The following is a 26,462-nucleotide window of genomic DNA, read 5'->3' as shown; positions in this document are numbered from 1 at the left end:
CTCTCCTCTCACTCACTGACTCTCTCTTTCTCTCTCTACACTGTGTCTTTGCCTCTCGCCCTCCAGAAGCAGCAGTATGCTCAGTGGATGGCTGCATGTCGGCTGGCCTCCAAATGCAAGAGTCTCGCCGACAGCAGTTTCCAGAGTGAAATACAGAGCATTCACTCTTTCCTGGAAATGCAGCAAACCAACACAGGTTCCCACGGTAACGCACCTGCCAATGATGAAAGCATCAATACCCACAGTCTGGTATCGCCACGCTACCACAAGAAGTACAAAACCAAACAGGTACAACAGCCACACAGGAGGAGGAATATCTTCACAGACACAAAATTATAAAAAATTGTAGATGCAAGGTTTCTTATTTGTATTAGACATCTGCAGTAGTACAGGGATGGATATCGACTTAATCAGTTTGTGCAGCAAACATATGTTTACATCTGATCGTTACCCTGTGCCTGTTCCTCCAGCTGACCCCTCGTATCCTGGACGCGTACCAGAACGTGGCTCAGCTCTCTCTGACTGATGCAGTGATGCGCTTCCTGCAGATCTGGCAGGCTCTTCCTGACTTTGGTCTCTCATACTTCGTTGTCAGGTCACGTTTACAGTTTACTTTGAAGCTTTTTCAGAATTCATCAATTTAATCCTATTTGGTCACAACATGGTGTCCGATAACTAGAACTTTCATAGTTTTAAATATTTCCTCCTATTACATAAAATGTAAATACACATTTACTCATACACAGCATAAATATATCAATGACTATTAAAGTTGTCGGTATTTTCAGAAAAGAAGAGTAAACAGTTTAAGGCCAAACAATAAAAATATCTAAGATCCTTAAAACTTTTGTCAAAATTACTTTAAAATGTAGATTGTTGATGTATTTGCAACTACCACCTATTCGCTTGACACAATTCAGTAGATGAATTGTGAAACTTTCGAACATTCATTCATGAGTCCCCGCTCCTGACACAGTCGTGGTGTAAACATGAGTGTTGATAAGAGTGATGGTATCCAAAGCAAGAATTTAACAACAGGAAGCTAAAAGACATTTTCTGACCAATAGGTTCAAAGGTAGCCGAAAAGACGAGGTACTGGGCATCGCCCCGAACCGTCTAATCCGCATTGACCTGGGAGTGGGTGATGTGGTCAAGACATGGCGTTACAACAACATGAAGCAGTGGAACGTCAACTGGGACATACGACAGGTCAGACTCTGTAATCAGTTTTTTTTGCGTGATGTGCTGGTGAATTTGATTCTTACAGGGATGAGTTTAACTTTTAGACAATTACTCTCATATTAAGGTTCCAAATTAAAACTTGGGGTAGGCTCTGTCTGTCTCTTTAAGACTCCACTCCAAAGCCCAGTCTACTCTGATTGGCCAGCTGACTCTCTCGGTTGTGATTGGTCAACTGCTTCCAGTGCATGTAGGAAATGTCAGCCTCCTCTCTTACTTTACCTGGCTTTATCAGGGAGCGTACCAGACTACCTGCTGGCGTGCATAATGTGAATGTGGGCCATTGTGATGTCACTTGACACCTCGATGATGCGGAAGTATCGGCCGAACCACTGACGAGGTGTTTCAGGAGCTTCAGGAGCAGTGTTTTCTGTGTTGGAGAGGAGCTGCAGACTTTTACATACATACAAACCTATGATACACTACTCCTTTAAAAGATCCCCTAATAAATTGTCAACATTGTATTTTTTCACTGTCTAATTATCATTCCTCATATTATACGTTTATCTTTAGCTAACATTTGTTTCTTTGTGTGTGTGTGTGTGTGTGTGTGTGTGTGTGTGTGTGTGTGTGTATCTGACCCCTCCAGATGGCCATCGAGTTTGAAGGCAACATCAACATCGCGTTTAGCTGCGTGACTGCTGACTGTAAAATCGTTCATGAGTTTATTGGAGGCTACATTTTCATGTCAACACGCAGTCGTGAGAAGAGCGACACGCTCAATGAGGAACTCTTTCACAAGCTGACCGGAGGCCATGAAGCTCTCTGAAACGAAAACACACAGTGCATTCTAGGTTGCATTCAGTCGAGTAGAAAAAAAGGGTCAAAAAGAGATATTCTGCTCATATGTTAATGTGTAAACCCACTTTATCAGCTCACTTATGTTTTTATCTAGTGTTAGATTCACACGCACTGTTTTTTCGTCAGAGGATGGAGGACTTCACATGAGTTCAAGTCGAGTGGTCCTCATACTGACTTCTACTTGCCTTCAGGATGGAGTAAACATCTGGTTCATCATCACTGGGACAAAATAATTTCATGGAGCTGTAACATCAACACTTGGATGAGCCACCAGCTACTTTTCCTTTTCACCCTTTAGTATTCAGACTTGTAATCAGTATTATTCAGTATGCAAAACTAAACTTTGTTCACCGCTGCAGTCATAATATCACTTAAACGTTTGTAAGTAATGAATGCCGTAGAAGTGCCACATTATTATTAGAGCCAACAATTAAAAATACAATCTTTGCCACAAAAACATATGGATAAACAAAGATCTTTTTTAATAAATACAAGAATCCACTTTTAATGATCTGTCGTCTTCACTCCGGGTCGTCGTGACATATGGTGGTAACTTCTGTTATTTGTTACGCAGGAAGCTTTTGATCAATTATCTCCTGTCACATGCTGTGTGTCCTTATCTTACAAGACACAGTAAAGTTAGTCCGTTAAATAAAAACCACAGTTTCTGCACCCTCTGCTTTCCTAGAGTCACATGACTAACCACATGCAAATGTTTGTTGGCTTGTTGGTGCCAGCAGGCAGAGTGTGTGTGTGTTTGTGACCAGTGTTATATATTTTATAACTTTTAAGTAAGACTGACCAGGTCGTCTAAATGGGCCATAGTTTATTTAGCACTAACAAGGCAATGGGAAAATGTAAAAAGTGACATTTGTTAGCTTAAGTTGGTTAATTTGTCATATAAAAATAAAGATGCTTCCCTACAGTTTTCCTGATTCTTTCAATGACAAGTTTTTCAATTTAGTTTAATTTAGGATTAACTCTGAATGGACTCTCCTATTCCCGAGGATGCTCCTTCCAAGTGTTACCAAGGGAACTAGTATAAGCATCAACCAACCAAGGGATGCTAGCACAGTCAGGTGAGAACTTCCTGTGACCACAGAAGAATTAGTATCCTCACACTGATGGCATTTCTATGACGCTTGATCACAGCCAACACTGAGAGGAATGGTCAAGTGCTGTCTAATCAGAGCAGGAGAGAAAAACACAGGAACATATTAAGAACCAAATAAACATGCATGTATGATACTGTGAACTCTACATAAACACATGTGTAATGCACATATTCACACTAAAAACTGTTGTACACTCATGGATGGACACATATTCAATATCAACACGGTAAAGTTCCACCAATCAAAGCTTTAATCAGACCTTCCTAACTATTCTTACATTTTTAAATCACTGACACCATCATTACTATATTCAAAGAAAGATATATATATATCATCCTTTTCCTACAGCACTTTTATTCATTGCTTTTACAGTTTCAGTTAAAATACTGCAGAGGAAATTCAGCATGTTCGCTGGAAACAGACGGGAACAACTGGGCAGTTTAATATGTGGTGTGATTTTACATGGTATAAAATAACAAACAATATATAACATGTTAAGTAGTGATATTTAAAGGTGCTGGGATTTTGTTAACTAAATATTGACAGAATCAGGCTAACAGGATAAACCTGTCTTTATGATAAGCTAAGCAGCTGCTTTGTATTTACTGTACAGATGTAATGGAGAGTCTCAGCTAACTCTTCTTTGTAATAATTGAATACATTGTTTAATTAGTAATTTTTTGTTGTTGTTGTTGTTATTGTCATCTTGGTTTTCGCTGTTATAACAAATATTAGTAATAATGACCCTGGTTGGCTGCATCCTTTTTAAATCGCCATGCACTACAGTATCATCACCATTGTTTTGAACCCACCTAACTCAATCATTCAAAACATTGGTTCCTCCCACTGGCGCTCTTGGTCGGAGCAGTGTTCCAGGAAGCCTGATGTGAGACCACGGTTTTTACCTCCACAGCTGCATGCTCACGTCTCCCAACTCCACCAGATCCATGGCGGCTCAGGGTGGGGCAGGACGAAGAAAACGGTAGGGGAGAGGTGTGTGTCCCCCAGGTTACACAGAGGTGATGCAGGCTGCTGCTACTGCAGTGGCAGGATGCTCTCTGAAACACAGGACCAGAGTGACTTCAGTGAACAAGGAGATCATAAATCCTTCAAAACAAAATCCATGTGATAGTTTTTCTTACGTGTAGGTCTCAGTCTTAAGGCTCGGCTAAAGTATTTTGGGAGAAGTTTTCCCTCTGCGTCACCTGCAGTCAGCAACACGCCGTTTTCTGACCAGAAGAACTCAATACCATCTGTACAGTCACAAATAAATACAAAACACACGTTAGAGAGATTGTTGGCTCAACATGTGGACTGAATTGGGCAACAGTCAAAAGGCTCAAATTACCAGCGAGAGCCTTTGGGACGTCGATGAACACGGCAAGATCACAGTTTCTTCTCATTCCTGGAGGGAAAATGAAATAACTCTGTAGGACCAGTTTTATCAATGTCCAGAAGACACGCGTGTGTGTCTCCTTTTCTGTCACACACACCACATGCAGAGTTTACCACTGATGATGCCCTCCTCCCCTGGGAGTCCTGATGCCAGGTGGATGTGCGTCCTCTTCATGCGGCTCAGACCCTGCTGCTGGATAGAGCTCCAATTGCTGAGGTAGGAGCCGTGAACGGCCTCAGCAGGATAGTCTGAAGAACCAGTCAGGACCGGTTTCAGCTCCAAATCCCTCACCTGACACCAGCAAAGGAACCAGGGAGAAGTTTATTGGACTAGATTACGAGTTTTGTTAAACTTTGTAAAGAGAATGTCGGGGATGTTGTTGCTTGATTAGTTGTAAAGATCTATAGTGATAGTGAAGTAAACTACTATTTAGGGGAAATTAGGAGAAAAAACTGTACTGGATAGGATTAAATTAGGGGGCATTTTAAGATGTGACTAAACCTCATATAGATTTATCATGTTAGTCCACACAGAGGAAAAGTGATCCATCTAAAAGCAGTTTTGGTGCACATTAAATAAACAGCACAAATATAACACTGAAAACAACATATCCCCAAACATCCTGGCAAGGCATGCTGGTTTGCTGATGAAAACCATTTTCTGTGCCATCCACAGATGTCCACATGTCTCTGTTCTGGAATACAAACAAATCCGAAAATACATTGCTCTGTTTACCTGGACTGAATGGCCCTGGTTGGCTCGAATCTCCATCCGTCCATCCTCTGGGTGCGAACGCAGCTTGAAGCGCTGCTTGTCATCTGTGACCACGACTCTCTTGATGTCTTCCAATGAGTACGAGCGAAACTGCGGGTGAGCCAAGAGCTCCTCCACAAACAAGAAGCCATCTGTGAGGAATGATAGCTGTTATAACTCTGGTCACAGTTCCACTTTCCACTCACCTCTGTGCACTGCACGCTGCACTGGAATACATTTACAGTCCGCAAGCATTCTGTGAAACTCAGAATACAGGTGATGGTTTTGTGAATGAATGCAGAAAGAAAACCACTGCCATTTCTAGACCTGTACATAATAGCAACAGGCAACATTTACCAAAATGTTAATTACTATCTCATATGGTCAATTGTAACTTTTGCTGGATGAACCTACGTATGTTAGACTACAACCCTGATTTTATTGAGTGCTTTGACTATGGTTCATAATATGAGTGACTCTGGCTGGGATTGAGGCACAGACCCAAAACATTTGCATTTGTTCATCATCTGTGTTTAGTGCACAAATTGGTCACATTAAAAACAAACAGTCCGATATGTGAAAATAATACAGTATAGCAAATCTATTTCTATGTCAGAGAGGCTTAAGACAAAAATAAACCCACAACATATTATATTATTATAACTTTATTTGTATAGCCCAACAGATTGAATTCAGTTCCATTTTATGCGCCAAATCATAACATATTAAGGTCGAGACCTTAAAATTTATATGGAAATCCAAATTGTGGTTGTTAGATAAAAGATAACATAAAAGCTTCATACATCCAAACTTCTGACAGAGACTGTGACGGTATCAGTGAAGGGACATTTGTTTTATGACCAGCTCACCTGCTCCCATTTGAAGACCCATCTGGTTGGCTCCATGACGCAGAACATAAGTCATGGATTTGGACAGGCGGACATCTCTGTCCTGGTCAGGGAGGACAGACAGAGACACTCAATCTCAGCTCTAAATATAGCTATGGTTTAAAAATAGAGCACAGACTTTACAATTACAAACAACCCATGCTGCCTGTCTTAGTAGTAACATATCACAGACATGTCATGAGCTAGAAATATATTTTTTGAGCTGTGGGGCGCTGCAATCTCTCACCTCTCCACCACGGGTTCTCCTTCCTCTTCCTCCTCTTCCTCCTCTGTCACTGTCCATTTCAATGCAGTGAGCTTTATCACTCAGATCATGGTTTCTAGCTGCTGGGTGGTGTAATGTATAAATCTGCGAGTTTAATCCAAAAAATTACTGTCACAAACTACTGTTACTCATGAATCAGAGGACTCGCCACAACTGCTCTCAACAAACATACAGCTTGCTACCTACTTCCTGTTTGTTCCCCCAACCCGCCTGTGGGTGGCGGTGTGGCAGGTGGTGTGCGGCTGTCGAAACCCAGGCACCACAGAGGAAAAGGTGCATTTTGTCTGGGATAGAAACAAACAAGTAGCATCTGTCGCAGGTAAGAAAACTTTCACCGCTTCTCTAAACGCAGGAGTTGCAACCAGAGCGGGACCGCTGCTCTCTGTTTCAGGCTAACTCAATGCTAATGGGTGCTAACAGAAACCATGGGATCGTGGAGCTCTGGGATTGTAGACTGAGGCTGAGCTGACTTGGCTAACAGATGTTAGCACGGGTGATCAGGAGCTGTCTGTCTGTCTGGAGGAATACCTCTGTCATACCTTTTTCACGCTGTTAGCTCTGTGTCCTCCTCCCCTGCTCCTCACTGACTGTGTTGTTTGTATGTAGTGCTACACGCGATGGTAAAACTGCGCTGAGGGGTTTGTTCAGATCACTATGGCAGCGCTCCGAAGACTCACCTATCAATAACGACGTTTGAAGAGATACACGGGCCACACTGTCGGTGAGTATCCCGCTCTTTTGTTTTACTGTTGATGTCATAAAGTCATTTTCTCAGTTACATGTTGATGTTACTCCTGTTCTTATGGCGAACACTGTATTGGAATTCTTATGTACGGTGGCCCACAAGTGTCGAACAGAATGTTATGAATATTGCATTCTCTCTATTTTATTTTAAGATAAAAACCTCATCAAATATATGTGTAATGGGATTGGTGGGGGTTTTTTTGTAATTAGAATGCACTGACCCATAACTTTTCTTTCTAGCTGACCCCAGAGCTGTCTGTACTGATTCATCCTCTCTCTTGCACAGGTGATGGAGTTCCCCCAGCATTCCCAGCAGCTCCTGACCGGGCTGCGTTCCCAGCGTCAGCGAGGCTTCCTCTGTGACTGCACTGTCCTGGTGGGATCGTCCTGTTTCATGGCTCATCGTGCTGTCCTGGCCTCCTGCTCGCCTTTCTTTCACATGTTGTACTCAGATTCCCTAGGGAGCAATGGTGAAAACAAATCTACCAGCTCTGTCACACTCGACGCAGACATTGTAACGGCTGCTGCTTTTGGCTTGCTCTTGGACTTTGTTTATGAAGGTGTGCTGCCGCTGGAGGAGTCCCCACCAGTGGAGGACATATTGGCGGCTGCGAGCTTTCTGCACATGAATGAGATGGTGAGAGTGTGCAAAAGACGACTACAGAGACGAGGGCCTCTGGCTGAGGCAGACAGCACTCGCTCCGAGGAGAGTGCCGGTGTGAGGAAGGCAATAGAGATGGGAAGAGACAGTGATGATGGTGGAGCTCAGCCTGTTGTGGCCATGGCAGGAGATCGCTTGAATTCAGTTGCAATGGCAGTGCGACTCTCACCAGTGGCGGTGAGGAGGCAGTTGGAGTCTGTCAAGTCTGAGAGGAGGACTAGTGGGGGGTCATTAGAGGCACGGATTCACACTCTTCTGAGCCCTGATCTTGCTGATACCACTCAGCCAGGTATGGATGCCCCTCCTTTGCCCCCAGGCAGAGAGTTTGTGCAGGGCCTCATCACTGGTCAATCTGTCCCCGCCGCCTCTGGAGGTCACACGAGGATGGGAGTTGGAGGTCAGGGGGAGGGGTCGGCACTCAGCAGCCCCTGCAGCACCACAGAGATGTACAGGTATAAATCTGTTGTAAATTTATCGACTAAAATTATAGAATGTTCAGAGAGAAGTGGAATTCAAACGGTAGTTCCAGTAAAATGTACAGGTTATACCCTAATTTGCTGTGTACTAATGGGCATTCTTACTATTTATTGTCGTTGTTCTTTCTATCCTCATTCCTTTCTTTCTTTCACCTGCCGCAGCAGCAACCAGCAGCCCTCTTCCTCATCTTCTTCCTCCCTGATCCCTGTGAGTGTGGCTGGTGGGCGGTCAGGAGTTGCTCTGTCAGAGTCCAGTCTCTCTCCAAGCCTTCATCAGGACGTACCACGATTACCCCGTGACAATGATGTTCGGAAACGCTTAGAGACTGACCACAGAGGTACATCAGACGGAGGACAACAGATGGTCATGTTAATCCACGCATCAGCACCCATCTCACACTCACAATCCAATCCGACACAATCACCAATCCAGCGTGCGCCTCCCCAAATCCGAATCCAGAACACTTTGTCACTCCAAAGCCAAAGCTCCGACTTTCACATTCACTGTCAGACACAAAACCTTGGGGGACCTGAGGGGGATACCGGAGCTTCACCCACCACAAGAAATGTGGGCAGAGTGCGTACAGACAGCAGTAATGACAAGAATGTGATAGTCAAAGTGGAGGCCATAGTTATATCTGATGAAGAGCTGGAGGAGGAGAACAGAGAGAGAGAACCAGTGATGGAACTGGACAATGATTTTGAAGACGACATCCAGGAAGAGGAGCTGAACAGTCCTCAGTTTCTCCACTCCCACCCGCAGGCCCTACTACAGATGACGTCCCATTCAAATGACTACTCCTTCCCCCTCTCTCCCTCCTCTTCCTCTTCTGGTGCCGGCCCTTCCTCCCAGGAAACCTCCTCTTTTGCTGCCTCCCTCATTACTCCGTCCACAGCTCAGCAGCATTTAGAGACTCCAACGTACTACCAGGACTCTATGGGTAACTTCATGGAGGACGTCCCCACTTGTGGCGTCTGTGGAAAGACATTCTCATGCACGTACACATTAAGGCGCCACGCCATTGTGCACACACGCGAGCGCCCTTACGAGTGCCGCTACTGCTATCGGAGCTACACACAGTCCGGCGACCTGTACAGACACATTCGCAAAGCTCATGACCAAACGCTGCCGGCCAAACGCAGCAAGGCAGACATGGAGCCCTCCCTGCCCCCACAACCACCACCGGATCTCAGTTAACACACAATATTTTCCATAGTTATTCACACACACCAAAACTTTAATCTGATATACTGACTGTAATAATGCCTTCCACCCTAAATTGAGTGGGGCTGCAGTTAGCGATTACTTTTTCAATCAGTTGATGATGTGTCGACTTTAAAATGTTACTGAAAATCTCCATCACAATGTCCCAATGCCCAAAATGGTTTCTTCAAATGTTATTTTCTTATTTTATCCAACCAAGAGTTAAAACTGAAACACTTTATAAAACTACAATAATCTAAATATTCCCGTTTGAGAGGCTTAATTGAGTGATTTTTTTCCCCCCAGTATAAAATAACAGCCAATCTGCTTTCAAAGTATTACATTTCTGAAATAAATACTTAGAAATCCTTTTAAATATATAAACACTAATCTGTTTATCTTGACAGTTGCATTATTTACTTTCTTTCATACTTAACACTACATTTGAACATTTGACACTTCCCTGAAAGGACAAGGCAAACCTATGATAGATTTTTTTTTAATTAATGTAACAACATTTTAAATCAAATTTCTAAAAGCACTCTTCCCTCTTGAGACCCAGCAAAATTCATGCCCTTAGTTGCGCTGCCTCAACCTTCAACCAAAAAAGTATCCATCTCATTTTATTAAAATATCTAAACCTGGACTGAAGTCACCTCGTCTGTCTATTCAAGTGAGGACGTTTGGGTCCACATAAGTACAATGAAATACAATCATTAATACTGAGAGTAAATACCAGGGATGTCGCAGTGAAATCTGCTCAAAGTAGCACACCGTATGTCAATGTATGACAGGATACCTGTGCATTACTCTTAATAGCAAAACTCATTTAATATTCTACACTCAAACCATCAGTTTATGTTAAAGCAACACTATGTAACTTTTGCTGAGCAGCAGCGCCCCCTGCAGCTGAACATAGTGATTAATTCTGTTGACTTTGGAGAAAAAACTAAGTCTATCCATGTGTTGCACAGTCCCACTCACTGAACTAAACCACAACTGAGCGGTGGATATAACCCCATGATCCCCGGCTTCCTGAAACAGAGGCTACTCTCTGTTCACTCTGTTCAGAATTCTTCATATTTGAAGTTTTAGTGACTTACAAGTCTATTTAACTGATCTACAGTTAAGCATTACTTTTTCACTTGCTGTGTCTGATGCTGGTCAGTTACACACTTCTCACCAATCGTATCCGTCACCAAAAGTACATAGAGGAGATAGACGTTCAGGATAAGGAGTGGAAACGAAAGCGGCATCATTCTCCGTAGTTCCAGTCAGTGAACCATCGAAACTCAATTCGAAGCTGCTATTTTAAGGTTAAAAAGTTGCTTAGTGTTTGCTTGAATTGATAAAATTGCCTTTCCAGTGTGACTGTGTGCCAGCAGAGATCGACCTATGTCCTACCATGGTGTACTGTTTGGGGTTTTATTTACAGGATGAAACTATCTGTCCTTTATGTGTTAGCACATATCTTCAGAAAGTATATAATTTGAATCTGATCGTGCAATTTATATTTTATGAAACTTTGCCGGAGTCTCTCAGCACTGTGCCTTATGATGTCCTGCCTTGCGATTTCTCTATCACATGTTTCATAGACTCATGACATTTCCCATCAGCATCAAATAAAAGTGGTTAGAAATGGAAAATAAGTTCAATTGTATGAGCCTACATTACCTGGTAGGATTGTAGAGTGGAGGTGAGGAAGCAGTGAATACCTTTTGTGTTTTTCTTTGCTTATTCTGTATTTTCTCCTGCCGTAGCAAACTGCATATACAGTGTGAACACACATGCCTCCTCTCTCATTGTTGAAATTTAAAACTGTAAATGTGCCTCAATGACTGTTTGACACTGTGGGATTTGTTCTTCTGCACCATTTCACCTGTTTTTGGAGCTGGTTTAATGAAATTTGATTAGTATTGTATTGCCACAGAAACCTAAGAGTTTTGGAGTCATAAAGGAAAGTTGAATCAGTTGTTATTTAGAGTTTTATAGTAGCAAATGTTGAAAATCTAAATGTTACCTTGTTGTGAATAAACTGTTTAGAATAAATGTGTAAATATTCATGTTTCAGTGACACACAATGCACAGGTTGGTCAGTTCACATTTTTTTTTATTTCACAAGAGAACATGTACAGTACAAAAATATAAATGTTACACCTGTAACTTATTGCTTTGCAACAATAACACTACACAGGTTAGTATGTCGGAAGTCGTTTTACAGGCCGGTAACCAGCAGTATCTGTACATTTCATTCCAAACACGTTGAGGTGACATCAACCAGCCTTTTCTTAGCGGGAGATTTGGTCTCTAACTTCAGTCTTCGACCGGCCCGTGGATCTGTGAAGAGAAAATATCAGTGTCCACCTACAAATCTGTCTGCCTCTGTGTCCTTGTATTTCCAAACAATGATATTCTGATTAAATATTGTTGTCAATATAATGTTTTTGTCTATTTTCTTTAATTGAAGAGAAACAAAGAGCAGTGCCACTGTTCCAATCTCAACCAGAATATCCAATATCTACCCAGAGATCCATTTAATTGAACCATTTGTATCTACTCTTCATATTTGTAAGTTGTATGTGGACTGAAAGACTCAATTAATCATAAAGCTTTTAGGCTGCAAAAGTAATTTTAACCTATAACGCATATATAACATATATGCTTATGTGACATAAACTAATGTGTGATTAAAATTATTGTTTGATAGTTTGCTCTGTCAGTGAACAAACAAATCAACAAATGTACAAATTTCCTCTGGAAAATGTAAAAACATGTAATGAATAAAAAAAGCTGCAGCTTTAGTTAACTTATATCCTTAAAGCCATGCTTGTGATTAAGGGTTAAACATACTAAATAAATGAACCCATCTTAAACTACAGTCTAGATAATGTAAGATCAATTTTCAAATATTAGGTGACACAGGAAAAGTCTTAAACCAGCGTTTTAAGTAAAAAAAAAACAACCAACAACTTACAGCTTCAGCAAGCTCTGGCCAATCCATTGCCATCACAACAGTGTCGTCAGAATTCGGAGATGTCTCCATGTTCCAGTAAGTCAGCTTGTCGAACACAGAGGACACATTCACTGTCCTGTCCTGGACACACATACAAACACATCATTTAGCATCATGTATACATTCAGTTGTTTACTAAACTTTTGGCAACTATGGTCAAACTGCATATTTGTTGATTTTTTTGGGGGGGTGAAAAGAAGTAAATTCAAACCCCAGCAAAGAAAAACTAAAACAAATGAGTGTCTCTCAGATTGTTTTATTTCATGAAGTTTAAGAATAGAAATTGCAGCATGTGCAGGGGTGCTTAGTGACCCTGCTTTTGGCAGATATCACTTTTTGTACCAACCCAAGTATTTTTATTTTATATATATATTTTATTCTGTATTGAGTCATTTTTACCCACTCTCCACCCACACCCCTGCACATCTGATTTTATGCCTCATGCATTCAACGCTATGATGATTGATCCAGACAGTTTTAGTGGTGTTTACCTCTTGGTCAGAGCCGGGCTTGTTGATATCTTTCAGCACCAGGCCAGTGTAACCCTGCGGACAGCTGAGCTCCTGCCCCTTCAACCCACGCCCTCTGAATGACACCGTCTTCTCTGTAAAGGGAGAAATACACACCAGTGAGTCTTAGCCTTAGTCTGATCATTTTCCCTATGAAATGCAGCTTTCATTTGCAAAAGTACAAATCTGACGGAGATTAAACATACTGTGTGTGTACCATATTTTTGGTCTTTAGTGGTCGCTGTGAAGTATTGTGTGACCTGGGCCGGCCCGTTGTGTTCAACCTCACAGGGCAGGAGATGGACTGGAGCTGTCTGTGCCTGGCCCACTGACGACACACGGACACGAGTCACACTGGTGTTACAGGACATCCTGCAACCAGAAGACAGGAGAGGACAAATTAATAACAATTATTTGTACTCTACTATTCCACTTATACAGAGTGTTCAGCCTGTGCAACCTCCACTATTATTGCGAAAGCAGGTTGTCTGGGTTTTGCTTACTTTACATTTTAAATTGCTCTATTCTCTTTTCTCAATTTTACTTGTCACTCAATTGTATGTAATTTTTAAATCTGTTTTATTGATTTCATTAGAACATTTTCATTTGATTTCTTTTACATTAGTCTGGAATTGTTTGAGTCATTACATCTCTGCTGTCCTTGCTCGTCAGCACGTAAAGCAATTTGAATTGCTTTACGCAAACTGCAGGGAAACTGCGATATAAATACAATTTGATAGATTAATTTCCCTTCTGTGTCCATTGGCTTGATATAAAGAACTCCAGCAAATAGATGATTAATCAAGTTAGTTCACCAAAAAATAATCGGACAGTTTCAGATAAAACTGCTTTTCTCTATTTTGTATTATGATAAACAGAACATTTTTTCACAGTTTTGCCCTATAACGTCACTGTAAAGTATTCAGACATGTTATTATAATATTTGAACTAATTAATACCTAATGAAGTTGTAGTAACAACACAAGAAGAAGTTTATTTAAAGTTGGTCAAATGAATATTATTTCGAGAGGAATCATTTGTGTCCGTATCTGTCAATGACCACAAACATCGAACACTTCCCCTAAAATAAACAGCACGTCTCCTCTGTTACAGACTTTCAAGTGTTTTTAATGGTTCCTGTTAAACATCATTAAACAAACATGCTGTTTAGAGTTTTTTATACGATGACACTTTACCTTCCTTTAGTTCTCCGTTTAGCGCCAGTCGCTGTGTGGCGGCGGAAGTGTCTTCTTCTTCTGCGCTCGATGATGTTTTACCGGGTCTCTTCGACGAGGAGGTACCGCCCCCTGTCGGTGAGAGAGGATCTTGCTTACGCAGGATGTGGCGCTCATCTGTTCATGTGGGACGAACTTAACCCTGTCGTCCAATGGCAGCTTCTCAAAGAGCTAAAGATAAGTTAGTGTTTCTCTGTTCACAACACTTCATGGAGCCAGTGTTATGCTGTGGATCAACACAAGGAGAAGTCATTTCCTCACAGTTTGGTAGCAACTGAAAGCAGAGGTGAGGATTTTTTTTTGCATACTAAAGGCAGATGACTGTTACAGGCATGTTTGATCTGGATGTTGAACTAAAATGCTTCAGTTCCCTATATTCTCGCCAAAACATAACTCTAGATATATTGCACATACTTTCATATTTTCATATAGTACATATTGTTTTACTTTTGAACTTTCATTTTTATATATATTTAATATAGCTTCTTTAATTATTGTTCTTGTGTTTTAGGTTCCTGATTTTATTTTTCTCCCAGAACTTTACTGCTCGCCTCTTACTTTACTTACTTATTCATTTTTCTACCTAGTTTTTTATGCACCAAACACCAAACCAAATTACTTGTATGTTTGGTGATAAACACGATTCTGATTATGATGTATCGTAAAATATGCATGTGAGTGAGTTTGGATAAATTGCAGCTTGTCCTAAACGTAGCAGCCAGGCTTCTCACCAAAGCCACAATTAGAGATCTTTATTCCTGTTTCTCTTTGTTGGCTTATTTTAAGATTTTCTTGTTGATCTTGAAGACCTTTTCTCGACTTGGACTCCCTCAGCAAAAGGCCTTGCTATTGTACAATCCCAAATCCCTTGAGATCTGTCTGACAAGCTCCTTATCCTAGTTTCAAACTTTTATAGATAAATAAAGTGTGTTTACCCGAGAGGTGAGGTCTGAATTCATATTGGACTTTCTAAAAACTAAAGTCAAAGTAAAGCGTTTTTTTTTTCATCCAGGCTCTGATCTTATTGGCTATTTTTATAATTTCCATTTTTTCTTCTCACATCCATAACATTTTTATGCTTATTCTTCTGCCCTAATGTTTTTTAACTCATCAAAACAATTTGTTTTAAAAGATTGTTTCATATTGCCTTCAAATCTAAATTTTTCAGTAAATTATTATTATTTGTGTTTAATAAGCAGATATGATTAAAACTTGAATTACCTGAAACAAGAAAATAATCATCTCCATCTTACATTTACATTTTATGTTTAGGGAAGCGTTTCCTCCTCCCGCATCTTGTACAGTTTATACAAACAGCTTGATGGTTTCCAGTTACATGTAATAAAGTGAAAGTTGCAGTCGACCATTGACACAGTTCTGAGTCATATGATCTGCGAGGCCTCTGCTTGTGACTGAGATTGGACTCGGTGGTTTTTCACTCATTAGTATAATGAATGTACCGACCTGTCTTTCAACCTCAGGACATGAAAATATCAGCATCATCACTGAGTTGTTGTGACCGTGTACAATTACCATGTTTCTTTTTTCAGTAAAATAAGGATCAAATCAAATAACACAGTTCATTCTCAGTGATGCCAGCATTCTTCTTTTAATTAATCTGTACAATCCCCTTGTAAAACATGCCTGTGACATGGTTCATTGACCTTTCTGGGTATTTTTGTATGCGTTGCTCTGCAGGTATTCTTGGTGAATCTGTTTTTTCAGTTTAATATTCTTCATTGCCTCTTGGATTTTCAGATCTTTATGGATCAAGAAAGTCGCTCGCGTGCAGGAGAACCGACAGTCCTCATTGGTCGGGCTCTCCTGAGGCTGCGGGATGCTGTCGCCATGATGATGTCAAGTGTCCATCAGAGAGTCATACGGAGCATTGTTTTGTTCTTTATCATCTCGCTGATCCTGTGCCTCGCTGCCTTCTTATACGGGAGCTTCTACTACTCGTACATGCCCCTGTCGTCTTTTTTGACACCTGTTCACTATTACTACAGGTGTGTAAGTGAAGTGCTGAGGGCCACACTATGAATACAGTGTGTTTTATGCTATGGCTTATGTCTTACTGTAACTCAGTCATTCACCTTTTTGTGTGCAGGTCAGACTGTGAATCTCCCAACTCTTTTATGTGCACTTATCCAGTGGCCAACATCTCTCTGATGAAGAACAATAAACCTGTATGTATGAGCATGTGTGTGTGTGTGTGTGTGTGTGTGTGTGTGTGTGTGTGTGTGTGTGTGTGCATCTAACTTTCTGTGTTTAAAGTCTGTACTACTAGTTGAAGGGTGTCCTCTTTTCAAAATCTTATTGCAGGTGCTGTCGTTTGGCCAGGCCTATCAGATCTCTTTGATCCTGGAGATGCCTGAGTCTCTAGCCAATCAGGAGCTGGGGATGTTTATGATCAGGATGACCTGTTTCTCTCAGGAGGGAGGCCCGGTCGCCTCCTCTGCTCGCACTGTGAGTTGTACTGAGATTTGCTCAGCTCCTATCTTCGGCCTCATGTGAATTTACAACCAACTGCTTTATTATTAGAGTTCCTACAAACTCCAATGATTCACTGGTGCATGTTTGCTTTTGCTGTGTGTTTCTCAGGCAAGGCAACCGCTGTCCACCTCCAGCTCTCGCTTCGTGAGTATAGCCCTGACGCACAATAGCCTCCTAATCACGCAACCTTGGCAGAGCCAGATTAGAGCAGTTTATACGCCTGCTGCAGAGATCCGCTACTATACAGGCAGTACCTTAACCGTCCATTATCTACATATATACCGCGTATCAATCTGACATTGGGAGCGAGGCAACATATAGAGACAAACACTCATAGCTTATTCTCACCTACAGTCAATTTAGAGTCTCCAATTAACCTAACCCCAATCTGAATGTCTTTGCACTGTGGATAGTACGAGGAGAACATGCAAACTCTTCACAGAAAGGCGCAACCAGGGTATCAAACCAATAACTTTCTTGCTGTGAGGCGATAGTGCTAACCGCTGTACCACTGAGCTGCCCTAGAAACCTTCGGACACTATCAGAGAGGCATTGATCATAGTTCACTGAGATCAGCTGTCATTAAACTGAACACACAACCCAGTCATCGGGTCATACAGACGATAAAAAGTGTCAACATAAATTTTCCTAAATGTTCATCAAGGCACCACTGAAAATATCTTTGTTAGTTGGGGTATCCCACATTGGAGGGTTGAGGATTGTATAAAGTAATTTCTGGTAGTGTGATGTCAGGGTGACTGTGTGGTTCTGTTGTGGTCAGAGCATGCTGCGATATCGCTCAGAGCTGCTGAGGACGTTGGGAACGCTGCTGTTCCTCCCTGCCTTCTTGACCGGAGCCACTGAGCAGAAACAAGTGCTGGAGGTGGAGCTCTTCTCCGACTACACAGACGACCCCGTGAGTAGTGGTGCACTCCTTTGTGAGAGTATGTGCGTGTGTTAAGTCTGCTTGAACAATGAAAAAGTATTTTGCTTTAAGTCTAACCAATAAATTGTGTGTTCATGTTCAGTATGCCCCCTCCGTCACAGCCGTCATTGAGATCCTGTCCACCAGGGTGCAGATCTACTCATCTGAGTTCTATGTTCATGCTCATTTCAAGGGAATTAGGTGAGAGTCACTTACAAACTTGAACATGAATCTGTATCATATAGCTGATAGTTTATGTAACATCACAAAGAAAACTGTGAAATTAACATTTTCTATCTCATGGCTGAGAGTTTGTGTTTTTCTGCCTCTGTCCGCCCCCCCATTCTTGTGAACATGATACTCAGCAACACTTTGAGGGAATTTCTTCAAATTTTGTACAAACATTCAGATGGACTGAAAGATGATCTGTCTAGATTTTGGTGGTCAAAGGTCAAAGGTCGTGTTGACCTCGCAAAATCCTTTTTTGCCTTGTCAACGTGTTAGCTTAAGAACGCCTCAAGAGAATCATTTAAAATTTGGCACAAATGTTTACTTAGGCTCACAGATTAATTGATTCGATTTTGGTCAAATCAAAGGCTAAATGTCAAGGTCACGGGGGCCTCACAAAATATGTTTTAGGCCTTTAGATTTGTTACTTGGACTCGAAGATTAATTGATTCGATTTTAGTGGTCAAAGGTCACAGTGATCTCATATGAATCTGGAAATGAAAATGTGAATAAACTGAAACTGCACTGTTGGGCGGAGGCAGGGTGGTAATTTGAATTTTCCTTTGAATATCTGTCTGATTATTGATTATTAGCCATCACCGTAGTTCTAGTACATATAGAGAAATATTGTTTCTCATTATATGACAACACCTGTGATACCATAATTACATGTTTCTTTGCTTTTCTCTGTGTCCTTTCATCAGATACTTGTTGTTCTACTTCCCTGTCATATCGGCCCTGGTGGGCGTGTCCAGTAACTTCATCTTCCTCAGCGTCCTCTTCATCCTCAGCTACGTGAGGCTGCTGATGAGAAAGGAGTGGAAAGTGGAGCAGGCGGGAGGACAAGCACAGCTGACAACAGTGAACTTACCACACACAGCTCCCTCTCTTTAGCTGCACTTCATGAGTTTGTGCTTAAGCAGAGTGTGAATTGAATCCTCTCTGGTGTTGTGGCTCAGACTGGATGGCCTCTGAGTGCTTGTTCTCCTTGTTGTTTACAGCTCAGAACAGATGGACCTGAGTCAGAGAGGGAAAAGAACATGAACAACAACCAGCAAGAGGATGAAAAAGATGTTGCTGCGGGTACAATGAAATAACACAGACACACTGGCAAAGGCACACAGAAATTTTATGTTATTTTGAGCTTTTAGCATTATTCACTTGGCACTGACAAAGTGAGTGTGTTGTAGCATGTTTGACTGCAGAAACAAATTCTTTGACAGGTACGGCAGAGCTGCTGGAACCCCTCCAGGTAACCCCCACAAATCAGAGCTGGAAGAGGCCCGATTGCACTGTGGCGCCAGCACAGAGCAGCAGAACATAAATACACGTTGTCAGGAGGAAATAAATGAATTAGAGGCAGCCCGAGGACATTAGAGAAGAAGAGAGAGGAAACAAAGAGAGCAGGATGTAATGATCAAGATTTAAGAGCGATATGTGGTTGAAAATTACTCCGAAAGAGTAAATCCAATACTGACAGGAATCCTGAGGGATGAACTTTACTTTCAAATGTTTTCAATATAATTGTCAAAGCAAAATGTAAAATTATAATTAAAACATATTGGGCAAACTATGCATCGTTTTTAATGTACAAAAATAATTTTAATTGATTGAATTTTATGTCAAAATGCTTGTGTCTTGTCCTGTCTAGAATCTACTCTGTTTACCTGCTGCAATAAACCTTTTAAAAACCCTCAAGACTATTTGTTTAATCTTTTGTGTTGTCAGAAAACACAACCCAATACAGTAAACTCACAAAGTACGCACTCATTCAGTGTGATGACACCTGCTATCTGACACAGGCGGATATCATTCCTGGATGTCCTGTTGATGTGGGACACAGTTGGCAAACTTCCAGCAGCGGAGGCTTTGGAAACGTAGTAACGTCACTGCATGCAAAATATGGCACCAGCAGAAAGAACGTGAGAGAGAGATGCAACTCACAGGCACAGGCACAGAGCTTTCAGTCACTGAAAACTAACACCTGGAAGATACAGGTAAGTTCACACAGACATGCTGGACTCAGGTGGAGATTCTCCATCAGCCTCCTCCATGGATACAAAGATGGACACGGATGATAGCCACATGGAGGGAATGAAAATGGAAAGAGAAATTGAACAAACAATGGGTAATGACTTTTCTGACGAGCTGCACCAAATCCTTCCATTGGGAGAAGGACCATCCAACTGCAGGAGAGTCGGAGCGAGATCCAGACCCAGTCTCCAGTGGACAAAGAGCTTCCCCCCTTACAGTCAGTGCATAGGTGGACTCGGAGACCGGGACAGTGAGATGATGAAGGATGAAGACTGGATGGAGGGTTTTCAAAGCACAGAAAGAAAAGATGATGTTGAAGTGAATCCAAGATGTGCAAGGGATGAGGTGAGGGCAAAATGGAGGGCGAAAATGAAGGAGAGGTCAGGAGGGAGCTATGAGGACGATACAGACAGATGGGAGGGAGGAAGGTGGTGTGGGAAGAGAAGAGTGGAAGAGAATGGTGGAGAAAGGGGCTGTGATAATGAGGAAAGGGTAGGGGGCACAAAGAGAGAGTGGAAACACAGGAGAGGTGGAAACTCCAGTTTTGAAATAAAAGAGAGGGATGAAGAGAGGAAGAGACTTTCCGTTTTATTCGAAGATGGAGAGAACAAGGGGAGTGGGGAAAACCTTAAGGAAGAGGCTGAGGAGCTGCCGAGAACAAGAGGAGGCTCCACGACATATCAATGGTCCTCCCCACATCCAATCCTCTCCAAGCTGTTACAATCCTCGTCCACCACCTCCTCCTGCTCCATCAACCTCTCCTCAGTGGAGAGCGACGACGTCTTCAGTGAAGGAGAGGATGATATCAAAAAGAAAACATCCAAGAAGGTGAGAATGGCGGAAATAATAATTGATGGATGTAGTTGAAAAACTATATATTTACTATACTATAGGCACTGGTTGTTCTGTTTTTCCATGGAAGGTTTAAAATTACATTTCTCAACTGTTCTTTGCGCCTGTGGACCTGGGGATTTGCATGGGATTGAATGAGGACTTTGACAGGGTAAGATTTGAATGGTGTTTGCATGTCCGTCTCCTGCTGCGGCTGCAGATAGAGGAGGATTACAGAGGAAATGTTGTTTTTATGCTGTGAACAGTAAACAAAGGTGATGATTTGTATCTGAATTCAGAAGCAGTAAATAAGTGACCAAAACAGTATAATTTAGGATGTAAACACCTGTAATTTGAAGGATGAAGTCTAATTTGCCATTTTGCATCATCATTGTCTCTACTGAGCATGCTCAGATCTACTTGAGCTTCCCATGTTTTTTCAGTTTGGTTTAATGTTATGTCTGTGTTTAGTGGGGTTTTTTTTTTTATTTAAATACAAACAGCTCAGTTTGTTTTGTACACTCAAGACCCATGATGAGTTAATATTGTATAATGGGCTAAAACAAACTTCGGTCAATCTCAGATATAATATCAAAAAGTGAAGGGTCTTGGGTCGTGTTTTATCAGGTTTTTCTCAAAGAGGGAAATTTAATTGGTGGACATTTTTGTCTGAAGAAACGTACAAACAAACCAATCCACAAGGTGAAACTAAAGATGAATATGCAGCCTTGTGTTGGTTCTCACGTTTTTTTGGCTCAGGCCCCTGATTCAGCAGTACTTACAGGGTGAGGTCTTTCCACTTAAAGGCATGCAGACATTCAGGTTCAGTTGAATTGGGATGGTGAATATCTTTGTCTTTATTCTTAAGCTTGATCACAATCCAACTCGCTGGGATAGGCTCCACTCCCTGTACACGATAAACATGCCTTATGCAATATTCATAATGGGTGATATTTCACATACTACTGTACTGTCTCAGCATCTGTGCAGCGTGAAAACAACATAACCTGCTCTGCTCTTGTGCCTCAGTCTCATTCCTGGAAAACCTACCTGACCATGATGCACTGGTCGCTGCGGCGGCAGAGCTCCTGGGCCCAGCTGGCTGGACATCAAGGTGTGTGTGCCACAGATCATCCAAAACAGAAACTTACAAGAACTCAGATACTGCACTTCTTCAATCAAGTCTGCAAATCACATGTCTGACCTATTTGTTTCTGAAACTTTCCATGAAGAACTACAGAACCTTCACAACCACATGTTTCTCTACACTACGGATAACTGTAAATGGCCCACATTGTCCCATATATAAATAGTACTACTTTCATCTCCATAGTCAGAAATTATGGGAAAAAAATATTTTTTATTTCAGCCACTTCAGGTTTGGGGTTTATTTATTTAGGTTTTAAATCAGGTTTCATCAGCTTTAGGATTTCTTAGTCTCACTTGATCTATCTCCATGTGTCACTGCTGGAGAGAGGCCTGGCTACTGCACCCATTATTGCTCCAATATAGGGGAATATAAACTATTTCCCCCATTTTTTTCTTTAAAACAATCAATTGTATCAGATGCTTCTAAAACCAGGATGCAGCGACTGCAAAATAGTTTCGGGGGAAATTTCTTGGTGGAACATTTACACATGAGGTATCGATCACTTTCATTGAAAGTCCCTAAGAAAATGTTACAAAAACACTCAAAGATAAATGTCGACTGTGTGATTGTAAGATTCACATTGCATCAACACATATACCCAGTGATTCAAATTTAGCTTGAGTTAGCAGCTTGTCACCTAATAGAGGACTACAACATGCAAACCTAATTATTCACTGACATTACAACAGGAAAACTACACAAATAAGCCACAGACGAAAATCCACAATTACTCCTCTCAGGCGGTAATGAGAAACGCATCACCTGTATGGGATATACAGATTATTTTAGAGATTAAGATTTTGGTGTTTAAGCCTTCAAGACTTCTAAAACTGAAAGAGTGGTCCTGAAATCAGATCATATTCACATTTGGCCTCTTATTTTATTTTTGATATGGAACCATGATCTGTTGTGCGGTTGCTGGTGTCACCAGGTAACTTCCAGCTGAGTAGTGAAGGGGAGGTGCTGAAACTGCACAATGAAGAGGAGGCGAAGTGTCTCGAACGCCTGATGAGGGACCCACTGAGACCCTTTGTCCCAGAGTTTCATGGCACGGTCACCAGGGGGGAGCACTGCTACATCCGGATGGAGGACCTGCTGAGCGGCCTGAGGAAACCTGTGATCATGGACTGCAAGATGGGAGTCAGGTAGAGTTTGAGGTCTTCCTCTAGAGGTGATGAGTCCGGATCGGATTGTGGAGAGTGGTATACGTTCTAAATCAAAAATAAAACTAAATAAAGTAGCTTTTCTGCAGTTTTCAGTCATATTGATTTTTCTGTCAGATGGATTTGAGTACTTTAAAGACATCTTGTACACATTGGCTTGAATGTTGACCCTCAAAGTTCATTACGACCAAGACAATCTCACCTCAAGGTCCATTAAGCAGATTATGAATTTCTGACTTCTACAATTTTAGCCTGAAAACTAAAACGTTGGCATCATATCCTAATTTTTAATCAACATTACATCCCCAGTTTATTAAGTAATATGGATTTGGTGGTATAACTAGTAATTCCCATACAAAGCAAATCTTTCCCTGATTATCATCTGTATTTTGTATTTGTATGTATCTGTATTGGTTTGTGTATTTATAGATCTGACATGCCTCTGGTGTGGCTGGATAGATTAATACTGGACATGCTGTTTTTTTCATGTAGCAGTTTACTTTTCAACACATTGTACAATATGGGAGTTCCCTTGTTAGGACATACCAGGAGGAGGAGTTGGCCAAAAATAAGACCAAAGCCACCCTGCGGAGTGACATGTACCAGAGGATTGTGAAAATAGATCCGTCCGCCCTGTCAGAAGAGGAACACACACAGAGAGGTGTGACCAAGTGGCGCTACCTTCAGTGGAGGGATACAACCAGTTCTACATCCACACTAGGCTTCAGAATAGAGGGCATCATGGTAGGTGTGAGGGGCCAGTAAAATCACTGTTCAACTCATACAGCCCAAAATTATCTACTTATCTGACCCCTGTCTGTGCTGTTGTGTTTTTGTCTTTGTGACTCAGATGGAGGACGGAAGCGTCCAACGGGACTTCAGACAAATTAAGACTTTAGCTCAGGTCACAGAGGCATTGCTGTACTTCACCAGTAAGCAGCTGGACGTCCTGGTCAGTTCTGTCGATACCCAAAATACCAGTTACATTACTCTGCTCTCAACTTTAAAAACGGTCCTAATCATACTGGGGGATGTGCTCCAATTTACTGTATTTGAATGTACACAAAAGCACTGCAATAGCAACCGAAGAAATGCAAAACAATGTATGAAGATATGATACATCATATAGAAAACATATAATGAATCATTTTTAAACGAGCAATTAAAGTCAAAATCAAATCCATTTTCAAAATAAAGCCAAATCGGAGAAAGATGCAAATCTTCAACAACTTCCTTTACCTCCAGAATTCAAGCTACTATCTATCTGCCGTTTTAACTTTTGATATCTTACCCTGTGTTAACACTTTCAGTCTCCCCTGTCTCTCTATCTCTGCTCTCAGAAAGCCTATCACTCCAGACTACTGGCCCTGAGTGATGCACTGATGAATTCACCATTTTTCCGAACCCATGAGGTTGGTTGAGAGACAAATCTTTTCTTTTTTTTATTAGATTCTAGCTGAAGTGTAAAATGTGGATATGAAATATAAGCTAAAGCAAATAAAGATAAGGAATTCACCAGGAGATCTCCTGGCGGATCCAGTTTATTTTCAGTTTACTTTGTTTCATAATGAATCTACTGCTTTTTAATATTTTTGACCTGATCAGGTGATCGGCAGCTCGCTCCTCTTTGTCCATGACCATATCAGCATGGCCAGCGTGTGGATGATAGACTTTGGGAAGACGACCCCAGTGCATGACACAATCAAGCTCCGACACAACATCCCGTGGGTCGAGGGGAGCAGGGAGGATGGCTACCTCATTGGCCTGACCTCCCTCATCACGTCTTTGAGCCAGGCCATCAGTGTGGCCTCCTGTCACAAGGAGGAGAGCGGCAGAGAGGAGGAGAGCATTATAATGAAGCAGACTGAGGAATGTGGTTAGACAACACTCACATTCACCATCAGATGGACAATGCTTGTGCCATTACCCCACTGAACTTCATTTCATTCACTGAAAGGGAGGATTTGTTTTATGGGAAATCTGTCTTTCCTGTTTTATTTCCTTTGTGAAGGACCAAAATCCCAAGATGCATGTTTTTACCTTCGAAGCTTTCTCACTACGATGTTGAGTTTTTTGTGGGAGCTGATCTGAAGAAAAAAAAACTCATAAGAAGAAAATCTCAGGTTTCAGACTGTTTTAAGTAAGTCTCAAAAAGACTAAAGATGCTTTAACCCTTTGATACACAAGCTATGCAAACCCCTTCTAATGCACAACATGGGTCAAAAATTACCCAAACGGTAAACGGTAGCTTATTCTTCCTTCTTCATTTAGGAGAAGGCTCCTTTGATGACACAGAAGATGAGTCTCCAATGTCATTAAAGACGCCTTCCTTATTCATGAGAGCTGGATTCCAAGACCCACAACTCCAGCTTGATGCTGTGGAACATAGTCTAGGTCCTCAGCATCAGAGGTTATAGATTCGGAATCAAGACCAAGAATTGCCTCCTCATTTCCCTCATCCTGTTGTTCATACAGCATCTTTATGACCAATGTCAACGTAAGCCTGAAATGATTGCGACGAGCCATACTGACACTCTGGATAAAGAAAATCAAAAGCATATTTTCATATCAAGCATATCAATAAGTCTATTGAGTATATATTGTTCTATTTCGTGTTTTATTTTGTTGATCTATGGTTAGCTAGCCAGAAAAGAAGCTAGCTAGCTAACAGGCTAGTTAGTATTGTACATATTTCTCTTTCTCACTGGTTATGGATTGTAAAATAAGACTTAAATCCATCAGATGTGCAAAAGCAGCTGTGTTAAATGAATGGTAGGTGTTCCGTAGTGAACACATACTGTATGGGTCAATTTTTAACGATGTGTGTAAAAGTGATGTAGAAATATAAAATGTACCTTTGTTTATAAAGTCAGAAAGGAAAAAGGAAAATAATGATTTGTGGTCATCAAAAATAAGATATTTAATGATAAAATACATTTATTTAAAAAAATATAGCAAAGAAACACCCAGCCATGCATGAAATAACACAGGAAATGAATATGTGTCATTTTTTACCCATGTTTTGCATTAGAAGGGTAGTGATACACAAATGATTTTTATTCAAAAAGTAACAAAGGAAAAATTTAAATAAGGATTTGTGATGATCTAAAACCAGTTAATTGGGGCATACCTGAAATACCGAATGATGAAATTCATTCACTGCAAAGATATAGAAAATAAAACATGAGCTGGGGCACTTTTGACCCATGTTGTGTACAGAGGGTTAAAAGATTATTATATATTGATAAAACATGGTTGCAATATCATTATTGAGGATTTTAACTATTCATTCTGTATGATGCATTTGGAAAGTGTAATA

At 41.2% G+C, this 26,462-nt stretch overlaps 6 protein-coding genes and 1 long non-coding RNA gene across 9 annotated transcripts in view; 4 read left to right on the top strand and 3 right to left on the bottom strand.

The window, feature by feature from the left end:
- The window catches only part of fermt3b (fermitin family member 3b), a 10,390-nt gene extending 7,425 nt beyond the window's left edge, over positions 1 to 2,965 (top strand). For both annotated transcript variants that reach the window (XM_034597825.1, XM_034597824.1), the window contains exons 12-15: positions 67 to 288; positions 471 to 595; positions 1,068 to 1,209; positions 1,829 to 2,965. In XM_034597825.1, coding sequence (XP_034453716.1) covers positions 67 to 288; positions 471 to 595; positions 1,068 to 1,209; positions 1,829 to 2,008 — 669 coding nt within the window. In that variant the 3' untranslated portion in view covers positions 2,009 to 2,965. The remainder of the gene's footprint in view (positions 1 to 66; positions 289 to 470; positions 596 to 1,067; positions 1,210 to 1,828) is intronic.
- Positions 2,500 to 26,351, bottom strand: LOC117769150. Its single transcript, XR_004615160.1, has 3 exons — positions 26,341 to 26,351; positions 18,005 to 18,012; positions 2,500 to 3,444 (listed from the first exon to the last, which is right to left on the bottom strand). It is a non-coding gene; the product is annotated as an uncharacterized LOC117769150 (long non-coding RNA).
- trpt1 (tRNA phosphotransferase 1) lies at positions 3,947 to 6,726 on the bottom strand. The gene is made up of 8 exons (XM_034597829.1): positions 6,439 to 6,726; positions 6,174 to 6,255; positions 5,287 to 5,456; positions 4,665 to 4,842; positions 4,504 to 4,560; positions 4,298 to 4,408; positions 4,148 to 4,213; positions 3,947 to 4,040 (listed from the first exon to the last, which is right to left on the bottom strand). Exons 1-7 carry the CDS (start codon positions 6,493 to 6,495, stop codon positions 4,191 to 4,193), a joined length of 678 nt encoding a protein of 225 aa, XP_034453720.1. The 5' UTR covers positions 6,496 to 6,726; the 3' UTR covers positions 3,947 to 4,040; positions 4,148 to 4,190.
- Positions 6,704 to 10,099, top strand: zbtb3 (zinc finger and BTB domain containing 3). Of its 2 annotated transcripts, none has more exons than XM_034597827.1 (4): positions 6,704 to 6,796; positions 7,084 to 7,198; positions 7,508 to 8,334; positions 8,524 to 10,099. In XM_034597827.1, exons 3-4 carry the CDS (start codon positions 7,511 to 7,513, stop codon positions 9,554 to 9,556), a joined length of 1,857 nt encoding a protein of 618 aa, XP_034453718.1. In that variant the 5' UTR covers positions 6,704 to 6,796; positions 7,084 to 7,198; positions 7,508 to 7,510; the 3' UTR covers positions 9,557 to 10,099. The 2 variants fall into 2 exon arrangements, with proteins under 2 accessions (XP_034453718.1, XP_034453717.1); XM_034597826.1 differs by having other exon boundaries at positions 8,521 to 10,096.
- Positions 11,660 to 14,405, bottom strand: rnaseh2c (ribonuclease H2, subunit C). Its single transcript, XM_034597831.1, has 5 exons — positions 14,281 to 14,405; positions 13,302 to 13,456; positions 13,067 to 13,179; positions 12,537 to 12,656; positions 11,660 to 11,899 (listed from the first exon to the last, which is right to left on the bottom strand). Exons 2-5 carry the CDS (start codon positions 13,453 to 13,455, stop codon positions 11,876 to 11,878), a joined length of 411 nt encoding a protein of 136 aa, XP_034453722.1. The 5' UTR covers position 13,456; positions 14,281 to 14,405; the 3' UTR covers positions 11,660 to 11,875.
- LOC117769149 (seipin-like) lies at positions 14,469 to 19,658 on the top strand. Its single transcript, XM_034597832.1, is given in 11 exon segments — positions 14,469 to 14,605; positions 16,078 to 16,325; positions 16,427 to 16,505; positions 16,642 to 16,785; positions 16,921 to 16,956; positions 17,594 to 17,728; positions 17,841 to 17,938; positions 18,670 to 18,799; positions 18,967 to 19,048; positions 19,189 to 19,248; positions 19,251 to 19,658. Coding segments are annotated over 10 exon segments (1,098 nt in total). The 5' UTR covers positions 14,469 to 14,605; positions 16,078 to 16,083; the 3' UTR covers positions 19,343 to 19,658.
- Positions 19,786 to 25,151, top strand: si:ch73-22a13.3 (inositol-trisphosphate 3-kinase A). The gene is made up of 7 exons (XM_034597828.1): positions 19,786 to 20,827; positions 21,860 to 21,944; positions 22,912 to 23,125; positions 23,683 to 23,887; positions 23,994 to 24,095; positions 24,484 to 24,555; positions 24,749 to 25,151. Exons 1-7 carry the CDS (start codon positions 19,979 to 19,981, stop codon positions 25,022 to 25,024), a joined length of 1,803 nt encoding a protein of 600 aa, XP_034453719.1. The 5' UTR covers positions 19,786 to 19,978; the 3' UTR covers positions 25,025 to 25,151.
- Positions 26,352 to 26,462: the final 111 nt, after the last annotated feature.

Source organism: Hippoglossus hippoglossus, chromosome 10 (genome assembly GCF_009819705.1).
Source record: "Hippoglossus hippoglossus isolate fHipHip1 chromosome 10, fHipHip1.pri, whole genome shotgun sequence".
Taxonomy (NCBI): Eukaryota; Metazoa; Chordata; class Actinopteri; order Pleuronectiformes; family Pleuronectidae; genus Hippoglossus; species Hippoglossus hippoglossus.
This window is presented reverse-complemented; position numbering and strand designations above follow the sequence as displayed.